Genomic DNA, 21,326 nt, shown 5'->3' with positions numbered 1-21,326 from the left:
GTCTGAATCTTTGTTTTTCCGTTTAATATATCTGATACTACACATCATGAATGTGATTTTCAGACAAAATTTTCTTAGTATAAAATACAGAGATATTATTCTTTTATTAAAAATGCCCAAAAGTCTTCAAGAAAAGGTAGGGATTTAAACTCATATCTAACAATTGTTTTTCAATCATTAGCACAATAGATCGTTATGATAGGTTATTTTGATTGATTTAACCTTGGCTGGGTGTGTATTGGGAACGGGTAAAAGACAATGGCACCGTTTGTTACAAGAGTGATTACATCGGCAATTATTTTAATAGATATTTTGATTATTGCAGAACGTGCCATGGATTCGATATGGCCCTCGCTGCCCTCTAGAGTTTACGTAGCTACCGCTCTCATTGAGGTGGGGCTTCGCATGAAACAGGTAAGGTTGCCAACTAATTATTGTTTGTTATTATCTAGAGAAATTAATAACACGTACTTTTCAATAAAAGATGTTCCTGTATATGCTAGTATTATAGGCCAAAGCCTTCAACATTCAATGTTCATACATGTATTCATCTAAAAAAAATTGCAATAAGTAAGTATCAATTTCGCCAAAAGACCTTTGCAGACGGAATGGAGGCATCGCGTATACGGTGCCAATTGTCAACAGGACTGGCGTGTGGTCTGATGAAGATTAGATCATCTATATACTTCTATCGTTAGAAGTACATGTACGTAATGTTAAATTGTCTGAGGCACTTGGCCAAGACAACGCCTACACATTTCATGTTGTTACGCGTAGAATTACATGTATTTGAACTTGCTAACTTCATGATGACCATGGTCAAGTAGATGCACACTTAAGAGGGTTCAATTGCCCTGGCCATTTTTTGACTGTTTTGATCTCCTTCAGAAGAAGAGTTCTAAATAAAAATATAGAAAATACTCAAATTTAAAATGTGAAATAGATGGATTGCTCCTTTATACTATAATATTTACATTTTCCAGTGTCTTTGCCTGTGATAACACTACGTATCGATTTTGTACTATATAACCCATAATACAAATGACGCCAAATTGAGGCGCCAGCGGGGTTTGCTTATTTATATCTAAATACTTAATCGTACGATGGCTTAAAATAATATAAATATAAGTAATAAGGAATCATTTTTTGAATATTATGAGGTGATAATTTCGGTCGGGGCGTGATCAAATATATCTAAAGCCCTTCGGGCTTTATTGGATTGGATCACGCCCCGACCAAAATTATCACCTCATAATACTTAAAGAATGATTCCTTATTCCTTATTTATAGTTTACTGCTTAATAAATCATATCTTGATAATAAAAATAACACCTTTTTAGGTAGATCTGGTTATTAATTAGTTGACCATCTTGCCTTATTAAAGTTTATTAATACTACTTACTTTTGTGAAATTTTGCTTTATAATGGAAAAAAAACCATTTCAGCAAGAAATCAATTTTTAGCCGACCTGACGAAACCAAACATGACTGAAATCAGTAAAACAAGACTTTGTGTGAATCAAGTGTGTAAAGCGCCCATAGAAGGGCGGATTAGAAAGTGAAAGATCGAAACCACAAATACTCATATCCTATATTTCATGAGAAAATTTGTTCCTAATTACTATAGTACTAGTATATGATTCATAAGAAAATTGACTTTAAGTACAGTAATAAGTCAAATTGACTGAAACGGGTGTATCTCTTGTAAAATCTGAAGTGTCGTGATTTTAATCTCATTTTAAATGCCATTTTATCTAATGAATTGATCTTCCTATCCTTTTTGCTAGTTAACATTTCAATAACATTTCAAGAGTGATTTAAATGTAAAATAAAAATGATTTTAAAAGTGGAGTAATTACGATATATAATATTATATAATAGTTTATGATAGATTTGACCACGCTCTGACTGAAATTATCACCTCATAATATTCAAAGAACGATTCCTTATATTCATATTTTAAATTTGTACACTTTTAAACTACTATTTTTTCATGTAGCACATGCTATGTATTACTACGCGACGCAGCCAATACCGTTTTTTAGTTTCACGCCCAGTTTGTGTCACTCATGTTTTATGAAGTTATTGGGTTTTAGGGTTCAAAATTGATTCGTAGTGTTATCACAGACAAAGACAGTTGAAAATGTAAACATATACAAGTAAAACATTTCAAACTAGCGGTTGAATGACTTGAGTGGTCGATACGTTATGTACACATCATAACATACAAGAAAATTAGGGTTTACAGGTTCATAATACATGTATTGTATACAGGGCTATATTCGAACATGTTTTCCCCCCGCTTCTTTCGCCCTCTTTGTCAGCGGTCGAATTCAAGACTGAGCGAATTCAAAACGATTTTTAAATTACTGTGTTATTTAGATAGGGTATCTATCATTATTTCTAATGACTGAACGAATTCAAGACCGGGCGAAACCGTTTACAAGTGTAAATGGGCGAAATAAACAACAGGCGAAAATAACCCTCTATATTGTGTTTCAACACAAAAAGCAAAATTGTGTGCTGCAGTCAATATTTGCTACGAAATATTCAGTGACTAAAAAAAATGATTGTTCGAAAATGCTTTTCTACAATCATAGTGGCTGTTTTTCGTCTTATTACTCTTCACTCAAGCTCTGTATGAAGAAATTAAGTAAAATCTAAAAGTCTGTGCATGTACTTTGCTGTAGTCTACTGTAAAAACGAATGAAAAGATATTGCATTTTCAACCTCTTCATACCTTCACCAACAAATGAGATTTGAAAGCATTCTTAAGAACTAAGGGGGAAAAAATTAATTAACGATTCTACTTAAAGTTCAAGGTTTGAGTGTTTCTGGAGTTTGATTAAACTCTTTAATTAGAGTTTATACATTACTACCGACAGTCATACATAGTGGAAGCCCTCTCTAGATAAGAATGATTTTACATCCGGTTCCCAATTACCTTAAATTCTCTATACATTATTAAATCAAAGCAGCAAAAATTCGAAATTCTTTGAATATCTTGTATAAACATGTATATATTCTGTGTTCAGCATACCCGTATTCAACCACAACAAATCCCCCAACTAATACAAACGAGAAAAAAACAAACAAACAAACAAAATATACTAACTTGATAAGGTCTTTGAGTTCAGGTGTACTAGTATACATTGTACATACAATATACTTTACCAGGCTGAAGCTAGCAGCCACAAACAGCAGCCACTAAGCCCGTAGAAGCTAGCAGCCAATAAGGAAATTCATCAAAGTACTGAGAGTACTTGAACAGAAAAATTATATTTCACTTAATTATCGACATATTTTAATTAATATCAAAATGATTAATGCTCAATAATTTGTACGAGCATTGACGACTTCCAAAGCAGTAAAGCTCGCCTGGATAAGAGTTATAAATGCTTCTATGTTGGATAGAAATGAAATACGTCTAAACGGGTCATAAGTTATGAAAATAATGTTATCCTAGGTGTAGACTTATTGATACAAATAGAAAAACTATATGCATCGTATAAAGTGATATGCAAGCGTATTATGATATAAAAGAAATGATAAATTAAAGTAAATTAAAAGGCATAAAACGATACAAATACAATAAAAACCCAAAGCCAACTCAGTGTGGCAAGATAAATTGTTTACATCAAAGTTGAACATGTGCGTGTTTAAAAATTTATTCTCGGGCCTTTTTACTCCCACGGACACAACATCAATCGAAAATTAAAAAGACATCGTAATATTACGAATATGAGACAGTAGAACACCCAGCATTGTGATTTTATTCTCATAAGAAAATATTATATATCACAGTCAAAAACAGCGAAAATCATCAGGTAAAATTGGGATTATTTTGTCTCGGCCATGTTTTGACGTGAACCTTCGAATACAACATTCACAGTGAAAAGGGTCGGTTTAGCCCACCCGAACTTTGTCATATTTTAGCATTTCACAAAGATATAGGGGTTAAAAGTGGTCCATTATCTTCCTTATCTTTGAAGTGTGCATCAAACGAATAACAGGGTAGTGTAGGGGGCATATGGGGCTATTATTTCCCGGTCTCAAATTTGGGCTGTAGGGGTACCACCAAGTGGCTCCCAGGGGTTCTGGCTCATTTCAGGGGTTTATATCTCACTTGAGATTGACCACAAGAACTTAGTAACACTAGGATTAGGTAGAGGGCCTCAGGAGGTATTCATAATAAGCGTTAGAGGGCACCTATGACCCCTGCAAGGGTCCAGCTAGCTCACCCGAACTTTGTCATATTTTAGCATATATCATTGCGAAATGCTAAAATATGACAAAGTTCGGGTGAGCTAACTGGACCCTTGCAGGGGTCATAAGTGCCCTCTAACGCTTATTATGAATACCTCCCGAGGCCCTCTACCTAATCCTAGTGTTACCAAGTTCTTGTGGTCAATCTCAAGTGAGATATAAACCCCTGAAATGAGCCAGAACCCTTGGGAGCCACTTGGTGGTACCCCTACAGCCCAAATTTGAGACCGGGAAATAATAGCCCCATATGCCCCCTACACTACCCTGTTATTCGTTTGATGCACACTTCAAAGATAAAAGAGATAATGGTCCGCCTTTCACCCCTATATCATTGTGAAATGCTAAAATATGACAAAGTTCGGGTGAGCTAAACCGACCCTTTTCATTGTCATGGTTGTATTCTTCGAAGGTTCACGTCAAAACATGGCTGAGAAAAAATAATCCCAAATTCACCTGATGATTTTTGCTGTTTTTGTTTGCGACATATGATAATTTTTCATGGGAATAAAATCACAATGCTGGGTGTTCTATTGTCGCATATTCGTAATAATACGATGTCTTTTTAATTTTCGATTGATGTTGTTTCCGGGGGAGTGAAAGGCCCGAGGATAAATTTTTAAACACGCACATGTTCAAGTTCGATGTAAACAAATTATCCTGCAACACTGGATTGGCTTGTGGTTTTAATGTATTTGTATCGTTTTATGCGGCCTTTTAATTTACTTTAATTTATCATGGCTTTTATATCATAATACGCTTGCATATCACTTTATACGATGCATATAGTTTTTCTATTTCTATCAATAAGACAACACTTAGGATAACATTATTTTCAAAACTAAAACCCCGTATAGGCGTAATTCATTTCTATCCAACAAAGACGCATTTATGACTCTTATCCAGGCGAGCTTTACAGTACTGCTTCGGAAGTCGTCAATGCTCGTACAAATTATTGGGCATTAATCATTTTGATATTAATTAAAATATGTCGATAATCAATTAGAATATAATTTTCTGTTCGAGTACTCTCAGTACCTTGATGAATTCCTTATTGGCTGCTAGCTACAGGCTTAGTGGCTGCTGTTAGTGGCTGCTAGCTTCAGCCTGGTATATACTTTACACCGGGTGATTTTCGCCCTTGTTTGTTTTCGCTCATCTTTACTTGCAAACGGTTTGGCCCTGTCTTAAACTCGCCCAGACATAGTTGTGTTTAAAGAGAGATGATATAATACATTAGAATTCGCCCAGTCTTAAATTCGCCCGCAGACAACGAGGACCAAAGAGGCAAAAATAAAACGGGGGCGAATATTTCCCTGTTTCCAGTATTATAAGGTTGTCCATCATTTTAAAGGAACGCAATATTTTGACTACAACAATTCTAAAGTAAGATGCTTTCTAAAAAAGCGTTTGTCATACATGAGTTTTTGATGCGTGTGCAATTTGTTTCAATTTCTGTTAAATTACCGGTATGACAACACATAAACAACAGTCGGTAAGTTTAGATTTAAAAAGAGACAAATTCGTCAATCCTACGATGTAAATGGAATTATATCCCGTGACCTTGACTCTTGACTTCCTGTATGACATAAGTCCTTGACCTCTTTTAAACATTTGAAGTCGTCTCGGCCTATTTTTTTCTCAATAGGACGGGACAAGCGTAGGCGAATTTCGTGATGTGTGACGGCGCATTGAGAGTGCAGTCGGGATTAATTCAACTCTTGAAAGTTTAGCATCTCCGTTAATTACAAAACCATAATTACAGTATGCCAATAAAGCTGATCCCAGAACTAATCTGACAGGAACAGCGGCTTTTTCATTCAGTAAGCTTGTGATACAAGAATCAATTACAGCACCAACCATTCATACAGTGTGCGTAGGAACCGCTCAATGATTTAAATGAGATGCTGCACTCTTCCAGGGCGATGTCTATAAAGTTTGATTTAAAAGACTTCATTTAGTTAAAAGTATAGATGACAATGCTTAATTTGCTTCTTATGTAACTAGCAAATAAATTGTTTGTACTTAAAATGCTCGAAAGGGTAATTATGTACCATGGTTACAAAATTCTTGGTGATACCGGTATATGTATTATTTACATAAGTTTATGATGATGTCATGTCCTCTCGATTTACTTTCATAACTGACTGATATGATATATACAGATAATAATTTTCAAATGACGAGGTTTTAAGAGACTAAGTTTTAAAAAAGAAACAAACGAAGTTCAACATTTAACAAATATAAAGAAATAATTATAATTCTTCGAAATTATTGAACTGCATGTATGAATGACACTGTATGAATGTGCGGCACAGATTAATAATTTCGTTCAATGTAGAATGGGACTATGCTGCTGCAAGCCTGTAGTTGACCATGATGATCACCATGACGACAAGAAAAGCGTCCTTGAGCCTCCGGAAGTGGACGTTTCCTCCTCATCAATACACCCTAGCATTCTTTCCTCACAATCCATAACGAACCCCTGCCAGCTTACCTGGGTGACGGATGTCCCTGTCCATAATGTGGACGAAGATGAGATGCAGCGGGAATGTCGAGTAAGTGGGCTGTGTTGTCTTGACAACGGCCGAACTGTGGTACTGGACAGGAACAACCAAACAATTATGGTCTTTGACCCGGAATTCGAATACGCATACCGGCAGAAAATCAGAAAGCAGTTGATTTCCCTGACCCATTTTGAGTTCGACGACATCGCTATTCTCGAATCGGGTGCAATAGGATTTTTTAATATTTCAGGGAAATACGTCACACGACTTCCTAGAAGATTTCCCGTCTGTAAAAGTTCAAAGGCAATAACGTTTAATGGTACTTGGTTTGCTGTTCTCTATACAATAGACAATAAAAATCACATACAAATCTATTCTAAGACTGGAAGTGAATACAAAGACTTCTCTCTAAATATACAATTTACAAAAAGAAAATACAGATCAAACGTGATGGTACTGGACAAAACGGACGACTTTTTGTATGTTTCAAACATGTCCGAAAAGTGTGTATCGTGTGTGAATTTTCTGGGAGAAGTGATCTGGAATTCACTGGCCGTGGACCACATAACACACCCTTCCTGTCTCGTGGTGGAAGGAGGCTTCATCTATTGCTGTGATTGGATGAACAAAGGTGTCAATCTTCTCTCCGTAGACGGAAAGCGATCTAGTTCTATTTGTGTCGATGGCGCTAAAAAAGCCCGATTCATTGCCTATCAAAGGAAGAAAAGCCAGCTGATAATTTTTACAGACTTCAAATACAAACTGCGTATATTTGATGTTCATTTGCCTCCGGAAGAACCCTAAAACTTTAAAAATGGAGATGGGAATATTATCTGTAAATCATTTAATCAGGGCTTCGATAAGACGGGTCTACGTGGAAGGAGTTCTACTGTTTGTTCGTTTGAAGTCCGTTGACAGATCATTGTTAATTCTGCCTGTGAAAGCTACCGATTCCTCGACAGAATTGTCATTTGCGGATGCTCTTTTACACCGAAGCGATTTCCGTCAATAAAGAAATGCATCGATCTTGGTTTCTGTTTTTAGATTCTATTCGTCCTTTGTTTGTTTTTTCTTTAAACTCAGAGTGACTGACCGCTATATTAAGGTTTTTGTTTATTTTCCATCAAAAATATTATATGCGCGTACGTTGTTTCAACTTTGAGGCTTTTTGGTCAATTCTTCTCTTAATTAAAAAGATATGAAAAACTTAAGTATTAATATTAACAACATATACATGTACTTCTTTCGACAACTTTAGTCTTTGTTTTGTCCTTGAGATCTTGTCAAGTTTGGTTCTGTTTGAAAACAGACAATGATTTTTCCGAAAATATGATTAAATTTTGTTCTATAAAAGATTAGCTTTAGAACAGTGCTGGCAATTTCAACGTGACATTTTATGCGCCTGTCATCAACTATCCCGATTGCATCACTATCATGAGCAGCAATGACAACAGATTTTCCAGTCCTTGAGAGTAATCGGTTAATGTTGCTATGAACCTTGGGTATGTCGAGGACAATCTTTTTTTTCGGGGCTATGGAAATGTTACAATAATATAACGACCATATCCCCTTCCGTAGAGTTCTGATGGAAGTAAATGATAATCGTTGTAAATGTTATCGCGTATAGCTGGGCATGTTCGAGACAAGGATTATGGTCACTTCTGGAAGATTTTCAAAGAACGTTTTTTTTTATCAGACTTGTTTATTCCATGCCACCATACCTTAACCAATTTCAACCAAACGGAGTATTGACAGCGCTCTCGAGTAAATTACTTAAAAAAACGATCAAATAAAGGACCCAAATACATTCTTGGGGTAATAATAAAAAGAAGATGAAAACAGGGTAAGGTAATCTTTTATAAAAACCAATTGGCTACTGTTGTTTAAACATTTGTCACAGGGATACAATTGAATATAATTTAGTATTAAGTACATTGTAAATCATTTATTTACTCATTCATTCATCCATACATTTCATTATTAACTCATTCATGGTTTACTCGTGTTTGACTGGTATTCGTGTTCTGTCACATGATTGTATTATTTTGGAATGTGATTCACCAAATACGGTAATAGCTACAATATGTCTATATTTGGTAGTGGAAAAACAGGTTTTCATGGGTGTGTATGGTCAGTGCGCAAGTGTGAGTGATAACACTTAATTTATAATGTTTTGCACCATGATTTTAGAACATAACTCATTTACCAGCAGACAGCGACAGTTTTACGACTTGTCTGTTTAAATAGTTTGAGACTGTCATTAGTTTCATCCTATTACATTTAAGTTCCACTGAAGGCGAATTTGGTGAGAAATACTCTCTTTAATTGTTTTTATCTTAAAGTTAAAATATCTAAATATTATAAAAATGTATGCTTCAATTGTATGAATGTTTTCATTTCAGGTCACCTTCTCATCATCATTATTATTCACCATAATAAATTAATGTTGGAAAACTGAACCATGCATCCTTTTATTTATTTTGTACGAGGAGTAACGACCCCGTGACACATTTAAATAAGTTTTCCTACCCATTTTAAAAAATCTTGATAATGAAAGAAGAAATAATTGAGAAATCAATATAGAAGCTTGCTTATTAAGTTTAATATTAATACCACAAACCCCCGGGGGAGGTTGGAGTTGAGGAGAAAGATACCAGTAGATGGTCCAGGCTCATGGATAAATGGACTGAATGAACATTATTTGAAGAAATGGAAGCTTTTATTTAAAAAAATATCAATAAAGAAGCAAGCTTTTTCAATAATTTTCCTGTTTATTTTATTATTCTAACAATGGAGGTCCAAGAGGGGTCGAAAAGTGGGCATTTTTAATGAAAACATATACTATACACGTGGCATAATTATTTTTGTGCATGCGCATGTTTTTTAATGTCGAAATCAGTTGTTCAGCAATAAAATATATCTACTTAGTAATGTATATTAACAGCAATACACTCACATCGTCGGAAGAGCTGTGTTTGTGACCAATGGCATTATAAGAATGAGTTTACGTATAAACACAAAAGTAAATCAGAAAAAAAAATTGACGACGAAAAAGTATTTCTTTTGATAAAAATTTCGCCCCAACCTGATGAAAGCTTTCCACAAATCATTTGTATATATGTCTCTAGATTAAAATATTCCATTTTCTACTTTAACGATTCTAGGCACGCTAAATAATTGTCACTAATGGTAGCAAAAAGTATGAAACAAGTCTGCGCATTCCAGGCATTGATCAGTTGAAAGTGGTTTCTAATCTGGTAGAAACAGATACATGCCACCAAAGAAATTGGGCCTACTTAACAGAAAATTACCAGAGCGTAACCACCAACACGCAAAGCTTTTATTGTTTTCGTTCGTGTGATATTCTTACTTTCACTTTCCTCGTCTGGATACAAAAGCAGTCACTTCCGTTTTGGGGGAGTGGATAAGAAAAAAAGTAAATGGCCGTAAAATATAAAAACGGTATTGTACCGATACCCCCTTTTTCTGGATAAAGATAAAAAAAAAAATTAATCACTTTTTCAATTTTCAATTTCATATTTAGTAATTGAATAAAGATGAATTGTGGGAGGGTGTGAAAAGGTTGCTTTTTTGTTTCTCTTTTCTGGAAGACTATCAGAAACATCTTTCACAAGCCAATGGTTTTCAGTACACTTCGCTGAGGTGGGATGAAAACCTTTAGCTTGGAATGTTGTAAACAATAAGATTAAATCGGGACCTGCATTTTTGTTTTGCACAGAGAGCGACTTTATCCTATCATAAATAACATCACGCGATTCCAAAACGAATTCGTTGTTCACAACCTGAATTAAACAAACACATTTGAGGTAGTACAAAACATATATAAGCTGAAATTTTCCTATAGTTCAATTTTTTGGGGGAATTTTTTTATATTTTGTTTTATGAAATAAAATCTATAAATATGTAAAATTTGCCCACATCGCCTCAAACATACCTTATGAAACTCATTTCGGTGGAGAGTAAAATGAAATAGTCATTGACAGAATTTACAATGCGAGTAAGTTACTTTTTAAGATACTAGTATTACAAATGTTTGCACTGCTATTTGTATAGGAGCTGGGTACCTTTTTTAAAATTATGTTAACCTTTATACAAATTATTGAAATGCATTTCAGGATTAAACATAGAACAATTTGAAACTTTAAAAATCAGTGCATGAATGATGAACTTTCATTCACATTAAGATTTCAAAGTGTCCATTACGTCCTCAAAAGAATGCATTACCATAACAAATTAAAGTTGAAAAAAAAACACCAAAAAAAACAAGAAAATCACCTAAAAATCATAAAATGACAAGAAGATAAAAGGAATAAATTTTCTTTGGGAATACAATTGTAAGGCTATTGGGATGGATTCATAGACAGACTATAGGAGAAAAGACTACTAGTACTAGTATACTGCAAGATCCTTAATTACCATTGATTGTCAGAAAACTGGATCGAATGCTAATTCTCTATAACACGACATTAGCATATACATATTTATATACAACAACACCTCCGCCCTTGGCCGATAAAAATGAAAAATCCAGCCTCATTTTTTTCTCAGAATACTGATAAATGAACAAGAGCACTTGTTGAATCTGGCACCAATGATGGTACTGAGACTAACGTAGACTTGGAGCCGTACTTATAAAGTTTTAGCTGGTGATCCTGAGGACTAGTCCCCCTGAGTCGTTCTTGAAGCTCGTTATACAAGCATAACGTGATGTACAGGTGGGGATCTTTCTGATAAAGAGCGACTAGAGGAGACATTGATTAATCTAATTAAGGTAAGTTCATGTTTTTTAAAGCATTTTATGACCATCGTGTTTGAATATCTTTCAAAGGGGGAGTAGAAGCGGTTAGTTTTTTGTTGTAAATTAAAAAATAAATTGGTATCTCTATCCTTGCATCGGTTAACGTTTGCTTGTATAGTAGTTATTTATGATTGAGGCGCGTGGATATGGGTTGCAAGACACTTCCTTAGGAGCGAAAAATGATTTGTAAACGCTGCATTTTTTCATGCATAAAATTTTCTTTGCAACACCCACCTAGCCTTTGAAATATATTCCAAAACACATAATTTTTTTTAAATTCAGTTTCATGTATAATTTGAATTTTAATGCTAGCTTGAAAAGGGCAAATCGGATTTTGGAATGAAGTGATTTCTATTTACCGCATAATGAATAATTACCATACTAGTACTTATAAATGTAAAAGATACAGTTTCTGAATTAACTAATGCCGTTGCCATGTTGTAAATTTGAATTTACCTGGGGCAGTAAATACAAAATTAACAACATGACATTATCATTATGAAGAGAAGATTTTTGTGAAATAATGATTCGCGTACGAATGAAGGTAAAATACATATTAAACTAACTACAGTTGTATTCACATGTATATTCTTCAAGCAACTTTCAAAACAGATTGTATTCAGATATCTATATGGGAATCTTTCTTATTGTAAAATTTGCAAAATAGCATCGAGTAATCATTATTACAATATGATATACGTATGGTATAGGTATTGGTATAGTATTTCGTCCACTACATGTATAGTCCATGTACAACTATTCTTAAACTAAGGAAACTGAGACATAAAGCATTTAACACACCTTATCTCACAAACGAGAATCGCAGCGCAATTTGTACATGCAATGGCTTCGCTTGTAATATTTGATTTTCTCGATGAAGATCGCTATTAAGACTAAGTTATCAATGAGTTGATACATAATTTGCGTAGTGTGGGTAAATCGGCCCACTTTTTAATAGAGTCCTATATTAATTGTTCCGGTATTAATTTAGCATCAATACACAGAATAAAAATATTCCACTATGGACCAATTTGACATCAGAAAAGGGAATTTCTTTCATGTGCACTAGGGAATTCTTGACATATAAAAAACGTAATATAGAACCAATTATGAATGGCGTTGATACATGAATAACCTTAAACGAATGTGTTTTAATTTCGTACATTCTGTTCTAAGAATATACACACGTACCAAATACCAAGGTCGTAAAATGCAATCCCCTTTCCGTCTATAGCTATTTGATATTCTAAATATCATATCATATACGTCGGTGAGTTTAAGCGGCTAAGTGCTGAAGAGATCTTGACCTTGGAAATGGAGATCTTAAATCTCTTTTCATCTTTTACCGATCTTGCGATATTGTCCTTCCTTAATGGCGAATTCATTTGTTTGCAAGATGAAAATACACGTATTTCTATGGAATTAAAAAAAAAACCAAGAAAAGCAAGAGGCATTTGTTTTCATACTTTCGAGATATCATTGGCAGCTTTGTAATCTATATATTTTCCTTATTCACCAATTTCATTGTGGGTGGAAATAGTTGAGTATACTAAACATCACCGAGAAGTTAATCCATTGGTCAAGGAATACATTTTTTTTACATAGTTCTTTTTAATCTCAAAAGAAACTACAACCCCCCCCCCCCCCAAAAAAAAAAAAACCAACAACCCCGGCTTCCTTGCTATTGTTCATGTCATTACGTCGTAACTTAAATATTATAACTCGATTTGAAACATGTTCGAATATGTACATTATTTATCAAAATCGCATATGATGACATGTTAAAGACTTGAATATAAACTACATCTTGTGCGGAAATAAAATTCCCGGAACCGTTTGAAACCAGGGCTTGTCTGGTATGGTCATCTTGCAAATTCCGGTGCGTTATATTTTAAGGACTTTGCTTCCTATGTATTTGATTTCATTGTTTGAGGAATAATTCTGGGAAAACACAGTGTATCACGGCTTTGTTGAGACCAAACAGTAACAAGATGAACCGGTTTACTCCGATGAAAGATCTTGTATTTTTCAGTGGCAACTTCTCCATACTTTACCCATTTTGAAATTTTAATCATTTTACGATACATTGGAGAGGGGTAAAAGATATCGATATTATTCTTTGGTAAAAAAAAAAAAGTATAAAAAGTACAAGCATGTTTTTTTTTTAAATATCCCGAACAACGAACAAAACCCGATTTTGACAAAAACTGGGTTAAAGCTTCTTGCGTATAAATGTATTGACGAAAATACCGCTGATTATCAAAGATTAGAATACAGAGAGATGACTCTGATTTATGACGCAAAAATATTTAGAATAACGGGTTGCATTCGGTTAAAGCCATAGAAAAACTCGCCGTTTAATAGCTGTTTGATGAAGTTGCTATTAACAAAATTAACAAGAATAGCCCCAAAAAGTTTGCTTCCATGGCAACTAAAACTCAAAATGCACAGATTAAAGAAAAATCATAAATCGATTTTGATTATATAAAGAAAATGAATTTTTAAAAAAGTCAAGAAGCTTTTAAGGAAATACATTGGTTTGAACCGCCTTTTTCTGACCAAAGGCCAAACGCGTAGTAGTCGATGATCATACGCAGTCTTGCAAAATTTATGCGTTTAACTTTACTCAGTTTCTCGATTTAGTCATTTGTAGCTTGTTTTGGTGAGTTGGTCAACAAAAGTGCCCTATTTCTGTCCACTTGGTATGCCATCCCCCCAAACTTAACTGTGGTGATTGAATTTTCTGCACGCCCTGGAAGATTTATATGGGAAGCTATCCAGCTTTATTTACTGACGTAGCCACTGTCTTAGCTTCAGGTGAGTCGAGATAGCTACACGGGGAAACCGGCTCCTGACATGGTGACAATATAAAAAACCCCTAGAAAATACCCCAGAGAGAAGCAGTATTACTGAAAGAAACTGGACATAACGAAACCCATCGTTGTAAGTTTTATTTTTAATTCGAATTTTGAAAACTTTTCTTTTAAAAGAAATATTAATTTTTTGTGCTTGCTACTTTGAAAGCTATAAGCGTTTTTTTAAAATTCTATATGATGAAAATGAAATTCAGATAAAAATGAATACAATTGAATCCAGGCAAAAATGTCATAATATCAACGATCGGGGATTTTATGTCATTTTGGTTTAATATAGTAAAATTCAATCTCATTCGAAAATTCAGTCGAAAATTTAACTTTACAAATGTTTGATATGTTTTCGCATTTGACAAATTGAATGCACATAGAGTGATTAGTATACCATTTCTTTACTAAAAGGCGTTTTCTTGTCTTGATATACTAGTATTAGAGTATCCTTTGAATCAAATTCCGTTTCAATAAGAATGCTCTACGAGCAAAATTCTGTGTTTGCTATTGACTCTAATTAATGCTTAAGAAATATTGGATTCGTTCTCATATTCAATTAACATTTTAGAAATTTAATTAAGAAGGCGATGTGACTCTTTGATGCTTAGAAAAAGTGCCAAACTGATATTACATAATGTAATTTATTATTTAGAAAATGAAATTTAAAAGGTCTTTAGAATATCGTCAAGTTAATTTTCAATTGCTGTGCAAATGCCATTTCATATCGAAAGTTCCGCGGTTTAATAAAACAAAAATCAAGATGATATGATAGTAGTTTCACATTTTGGATAATGTTATTATATCTTCTATATACAGGTGTATAATTTTCGTGACAATCGATCTAATGGGTTTATAAGTATTTTACATGTACCTTCATATTCAGAATCCACTCAACCCCGTGAAACAGCTGTTTTCAGTTTGAGTTCTTTCATCTTAACTTTTTGGTTTAATTTTTTCAATTAGGTCTATGCACAACACAAATCTGGTTGCGTTTTTGTGCAATGACATTGTGGCCATCGAGTAGGTTTTTTATTCGTCACATGATATGCCCTGATTTTCATCTTCGTTCCTTAGGTATGAGTATTACCAAAATTTGATTTTCAGAAATATTGCCAATTTTAGTTTCACAATGGCCTCTGTTAATCAAATCTTTATCAAAAAAACGTTATTGTTTTCCTATTCAACCTCATTATAATGGTCATTAATAAAACAATATTTTTATCTCATAGTTCCATATGTTCTTTCACTAAATCATTAAATATTGCAATAATACAATGTAGGTAAAAAGATGAAAAAAGTTTTGAGGGATACTCTGTTTTCTTTGTATTTTTGAAGCATGCATGTTTTATGTACAAATTTTTAAAATGTACTTTTCAAGAAAACCTTCTTGATGGAAACACAAAGATAAATGTGATACATTCAGGGAAATAGGTTCATTCTCAATTCCTATCAACGCCAATATACGGTCTAGGCCTTCAATTATTTTTAATTTTAGCCCCAATGTTAACCTTATGATGATTTGGTTACGAGAAAAAAATATATATTGATTTTGATGAGATTTGTGTGGGGGTTTATAATATAGGCTCAAAAACAACAGCTAAGACTTTTTCTAGCATAGCCACCTTTTATAACTCCTATTGCGAGGAAATCGCCAGAAAGTATTGGGGAGTCGCCTCCGGTATATTGGGGAGTCGATTTTCTCCCCTTAATAGATCTATACGGTAATAAAAGCAGATCGCGGCTTTTGGCGACTCTCCAGTATTATAGAGGTTGTATAGGGGGTTAGTTGGAGATTTGGAATGGATTGGAGTTTGGGCCTTGTCCTGGCCACTACCGCACTTATACATTGGCAACCGATAAAAAACACTTTATAGATGATTGAATTTTAAATGAATATTAAATGAAACAGAAAGAGTTGAATATAGCCTATTGTTCGACTTTGGTACAGTCATGTTCCTTCTAACGTTAAACGAAGTATTAACAACCATTGTCAAATAGTATACTTGGTATGTCCTGGGCACTGATTTCTGTTTTTAAACACTCCAAACCGCTCCAAGAGTTTTGTTGATTTCTTGTTGATGACAATGAAAAGTCAACGTATGAATTGCCAAGATTATCCCATGATTTGAGATTCCGTTGCGTTTATGCCTTCCCAGATGACACATGTTCTTAGGACTGGATGAAAAGCAACTGCAGGATTAAACTACCCTAACAAAACATTACAGCACCAGTCCATAAGAAAACGCTGAATTTATGGTTATTTGAATTAAACTAGAGTGTAGTTAGTTGCTTTAAGCAATGTAAAAGATTATCACGTCGAACTTTTTCCATTTCCCAAAATAATGGCGTCCTTTGGAACCGGTTCCTTAAAACTAGTATGCATTGGTTTCACGGTTACTGGAAACGTCCAAGATTTGTTCTGCGACTGAGCTAATTTCTAAGCATAAAATGATTTGTCGGTTGCTTAGATCAGTCTCAGAATATGCACCGTAGTATATTTGTTACTTTCGTGGTTGCTGGGGTCGGTGATGTTATAAGCTTTAACTGTTTCTGAAACTGTCTCAGATGATTAAGGTCCTCTTTGGGATTAGGGTATTTAAAAAATATGATTGTGTAGTGTACTTTGCTTTCATGAAAGCTCGGGTCTGACCATGATATAGATATCATGATATAATGTTATTTTGGCTGCTGGTCAGTCTAAGACTAGGGATTATTTAATGGTTGCTTGGAGCAGATAAATTTACCTTGAGCTTACACTATTCAATATGTTGTATCAATGATTGTTGGGTTCAGTCACGAGGAATACGTTTTTTTTCATGGTTTCTTAAATCGTCCCAATTTTACCATAAAATATTATTCTTGTGTAGTTTCTCGTATCTTGCCATGGTATGAATATTGCTCTTGTGGTTGCTGTCATCAGTTCGGGTTGCGTGAAGCACAGTGTGGCATACAGGATCAGGCCTTCTAAAAGAGAGCTGAATGGCCGTGCCCATTTATAGGTTGTATTTAACTCCTTTGGAACAAGAGTTATGTATACAGTTATAAAAAGATAGTGAAAATTTAAGCTAAAATTAGCTAATTGAAAACATTTTTATTTTTTTTTATTTCACAACTATAACCATTTTAACAAGGACTTTCAGTAGGACGTAACTATCTATTTCTTGCGTCAAAAGAACGTTAAAATGACGCTGGTTTCAAGCGAAATATACACCGATTGCGTAGTCTTTGCTAAAAAGCCAGACACATCTTGTTGATTTCAAAGTGCCAAGACCGAGTGGTCAGCAATGAAATAGACAGGCCAACGTCACATTGCCGATTGACACAACTACCCAAAGTCCAAGCTCTTGTTAAAAATGGTTCTAAAATTAAGAAGATACGTATTGAAACCAGCCAAAACGTATTAATTATGCTATTGCACTTACATTGTATAATATACATATATGTGAAATGTTCGTAAATGTAGTGCATGTTAATTCCATTTTGATGGCAATCTTTAAGCTTGAAAGTAAAAGAAACGTGTAAAGAATTCTTGTAGGTGAAAAAAATACAATCTGTTTATATCTGAAATGAGTACACAAATGCAATGAAAAGTGTTATTTCATCATGATTATGTAAACACATCAACGAAAATAGGTTAATCTTTGCAATTTGTTGGATAATCGATGTTTTTCAACACATTTTTGTAACAAAAAAAGCTGCTTTCTGTTAACTGTTTTCCTTTTTCTGAATGATATTCCATGCTGTTTTGAGGATTTCTTGCGTGCTTTGTCTAATGACATCTTTCGCACTATATGAGTACATCGATAAACATTAAACGCTTAAAGTTCTGCTTTGCTACTCAGTAACCGCCTAAGTACAATTATAAAAGTTCCATATTTTCGAATTTTGTTTTGAGTTGATTTTTTAAATTTTGGATTTGAATTTACCTTCTGTCTGGATTGAGGGAAACATTTTGTTTGATTTACGGCTAACACATATATTTCTGCCGTCCAAAATTTGGAGCGAAAAAATTAGATGCTATTTTCAAAGTACTTTAAACACATTTTACTAAAATTAGTTTGCCCTAAAAATCAATCTTGACAAATGTCTTTAATTTCTTGGATGAAGTACTCTATATTTAAAAAAAAAACATACCCTGAGAGCCTTAAGAACTCCATTTGTAGTTTTTTCACATGAAGATCGATTTTTTTCCCTATTAAACAAATTAATGAGCAGTAAACTCTGATTCAAGACCTAATTAACTGGCAGCCATCATCATCATTAATCATTAATTTTCGTAAGACAACGACGTATAACTGTTGATTTTTAAAATCCAAGTCTGATACAGTTTCATTTATATCCAAATAGGCGTCGAGATTTTTCTATAAAACAAAGTGGAAAAAACCCCCATTAAAAATGAGATTTTTTTTTAAAATTTCAATTTTTATGCTGCAGATTGGGAAAGCAACTACCCATTTCTGCTTCAAACCAGAGCAAATTATAGTTTATGCTTTGATTAACACTTTTAAAATCTAAAATTGACGGAAGGCAAAGAAGTGAATTAAGCGGTCACACCTTAAAAGAAATCGTAAATATATGATTTTGATTGTCCGCCTTTATAATATTGTAGTTTTGGCTAATTAGGATCTACATGGATGTATTAGTAGTTCTGAGATGTTTTTGATGTTAATCATCAGGAAGATATTGGAAGAATTGGAGGATATTCGTACTTTTTAATAAATTCACTTTTTTCCCTCAAAAAATGCGTTCCTTCTTTTCTGCATGATACACTTGTACTGACATTATAATGATATTTTACTAATTTGGACAAGTCTTTGCTTCCTTTACCTTTAGAAATGTTGTAATTGATATGAAGCCAAACTGCCATGTTGAGATTCCTATAGTGACTGTGTATATTTTTTCAGGTCTATAATTTTTAGCGTTTCAATTCATTAACAAAGGAGTGAAAAGTTCTGATGAAATCCAATTTATGATGAATTATTTATTTTCCTTAAATCCAAAGGATTTAACTCTTAAGCTTAAGGCTGTTTTGTCTTTTGAATATGGTCAGAGTTCTTCGATATTGCCGATTACAAATAAAGGGGAGATGCATATTTAATCAGTCAATCCTTATTGTAAGCAATGAAGAGGCAGCTTCGCATATTGATAAGAGAACAGATACAATATGAAAAAGAAATATTTATTCCCCAAGTAAAAAATACCCCTGTGTGGTTACTCTATATAATTTACATCTGCGGCCAATGGAATGTATAATTTCGATTAAATCTGGACTGGAGACATTTGATATTTGTGCTTCGTTGGTGGAGCATTTGATATATTTTCTGTGAGTTTCTGTATTACAAAAATAGCTGATTTATTGCTGGTAAGACGGGACTTCCATTATTTTATGCATTTTGTTCTTGTCCTACAAGCTAAAAACGTTTATAAGTATTATTTATTTACTTAATATTCTCATTTTCTCTTTTAACATTTTTTCGAATTTTTTCAGAAATGGAGAAAATGCTGTTTGCTGTCCTACTTTGGATCTGTACCGGATCCGTGGTTTCCATCGAAGAATTTCCAAAATGGGGAATTCCACAAAACGACAACAAAATTCGAGACATTTTATCGAAAATTGCCGATGAGACTTTCCACAATGATCTCGCCAAAAACTCGGAACTCTTTGGTGAAGCTCGGCCCCCTCCAAACAACGCTGACGTCATTTTGTTAATCGGAAGTCTGATGGAGAAAAGACCGATGACTCTCTGTGGAATCTTGTGGAATACGAGGGATGATGACAGCTTGAACGAGTGTGTCGCGTTTCTCATGAAGCTGAGAAACGAAATGGTAGTGAGCAAAGAACAAAAGCGACAGAGCAGCTACAAGTTTAACTCGAGCGGATGGAGACGGAAAAAGCGGGACACCCATAGTGATGACGCCGGAAGCAACAATTTATCCAGAGAAGAAATTATGAATGTGATTCAACAAATTCTCAAAGTTAAGAAAAGGCGAAAATTTCAGGCCTCGGGGTGGTAAATGGAAATGAAATCGGTCTGACGTCCAGACTCTCAATTCCTTTGACCCAAGAACAGCTTGAAATAAAAACGGAATTTTACATTTTGAAGAAAAACTCGAAACTTTAAAAACTGGTGCAGATTTGAACTTGTTGGTGCATACTAGCATTAACGTTTGATTAGGATGCATTTGTCGACATAAAATTCTCTTTTTTTCTTCAGCATCTTATATAATATCCTTTACTGAACTTAGCTGTTTGCTACAGAAAAAAACAGTGCTTTCGGTGAATCCAAGCATTTGCCTTATCATAGGTTTAAAAATCAACAAACGATTTTTTTTAATTCTCTGAGTGTCTGTCTTCTTCTACACGTATTTAGCGATTCTGTGTTTTATATACTTTTCCATGTTTTCTTGCATTTGAATAATCAGATTTAATAAAGAGAGTTATTTTGCTTAACTTCAATATATTTATTATTTCTGAGGAGCGTTGAAGTACGGGGTGCGTATGGATACGTTTGAGAGACGGATGACGCCTAAAGCAGGTTTTCACTACTCTGTTAATTAAATTTCCTTAGTTTACCTTTGAGCTGAATACAAAAAATAGTACTATTATTTAATACTGTAAGTGTAAAACAAAGTTAGGAAACTCACCTGACGATTGACGCCAATACAAGGAGGATAACTGTACCAACAAGATGTCAAGAGTTTTAAATAGTCGAGATTTTTTTTTGCTTTCATTTTGGTCCATATATTCTTTTCTGAGTGAGGGTACCTCAGGGTAAGTACATATCAAATTTAGTTTAAAAAGTTTAATTCAAGATTTAATTTTTGACAGCTTTTCTCACATTTTTTTTCGCCGAATCAGACAGACAATTTTACC

General features: G+C 34.1%; 1 protein-coding gene and 1 long non-coding RNA gene across 3 annotated transcripts; both read left to right on the top strand.

Moving 5' to 3' along the window:
• Positions 1 to 78: 78 nt before the first annotated feature.
• LOC105344227 (uncharacterized) lies at positions 79 to 7,799 on the top strand. 2 transcript variants are annotated; one of them, XM_020073686.3, is made up of 3 exons: positions 79 to 136; positions 326 to 414; positions 6,604 to 7,799. In XM_020073686.3, the coding sequence occupies exon 3, from the start codon at positions 6,605 to 6,607 to the stop codon at positions 7,571 to 7,573; it is 969 nt and encodes a 322-aa protein (XP_019929245.3). In that variant the 5' UTR covers positions 79 to 136; positions 326 to 414; position 6,604; the 3' UTR covers positions 7,574 to 7,799. The 2 variants fall into 2 exon arrangements, with proteins under 2 accessions (XP_019929245.3, XP_065924898.1); XM_066068826.1 differs by lacking the exons at positions 79 to 136; positions 326 to 414 and adding an exon at positions 576 to 706.
• A 3,552-nt stretch (positions 7,800 to 11,351) lies between these two features.
• LOC105344226 (uncharacterized) lies at positions 11,352 to 20,876 on the top strand. The gene is made up of 3 exons (XR_010708386.1): positions 11,352 to 11,561; positions 14,400 to 14,531; positions 19,941 to 20,876. It is a non-coding gene; the product is annotated as an uncharacterized lncRNA (long non-coding RNA).
• The last annotated feature ends 450 nt before the right edge of the window (positions 20,877 to 21,326 follow it).

The sequence above is a fragment of the Magallana gigas genome, chromosome 8, assembly GCF_963853765.1.
Source record: "Magallana gigas chromosome 8, xbMagGiga1.1, whole genome shotgun sequence".
In the NCBI taxonomy this organism is placed as follows: domain Eukaryota; kingdom Metazoa; phylum Mollusca; class Bivalvia; order Ostreida; family Ostreidae; genus Magallana; species Magallana gigas.
The sequence above is the reverse complement of the archived record's forward strand: the minus strand, read 5'-3'. Positions and strand labels throughout refer to the sequence as shown.

Excerpts from the sequence above, each read along its gene's own strand:
- LOC105344227 (XM_020073686.3), top strand. The coding sequence starts at position 6,605 with ATGGGACTATGCTGCTGCAAGCCTGTAGTTGACCATGATGATCACCAT.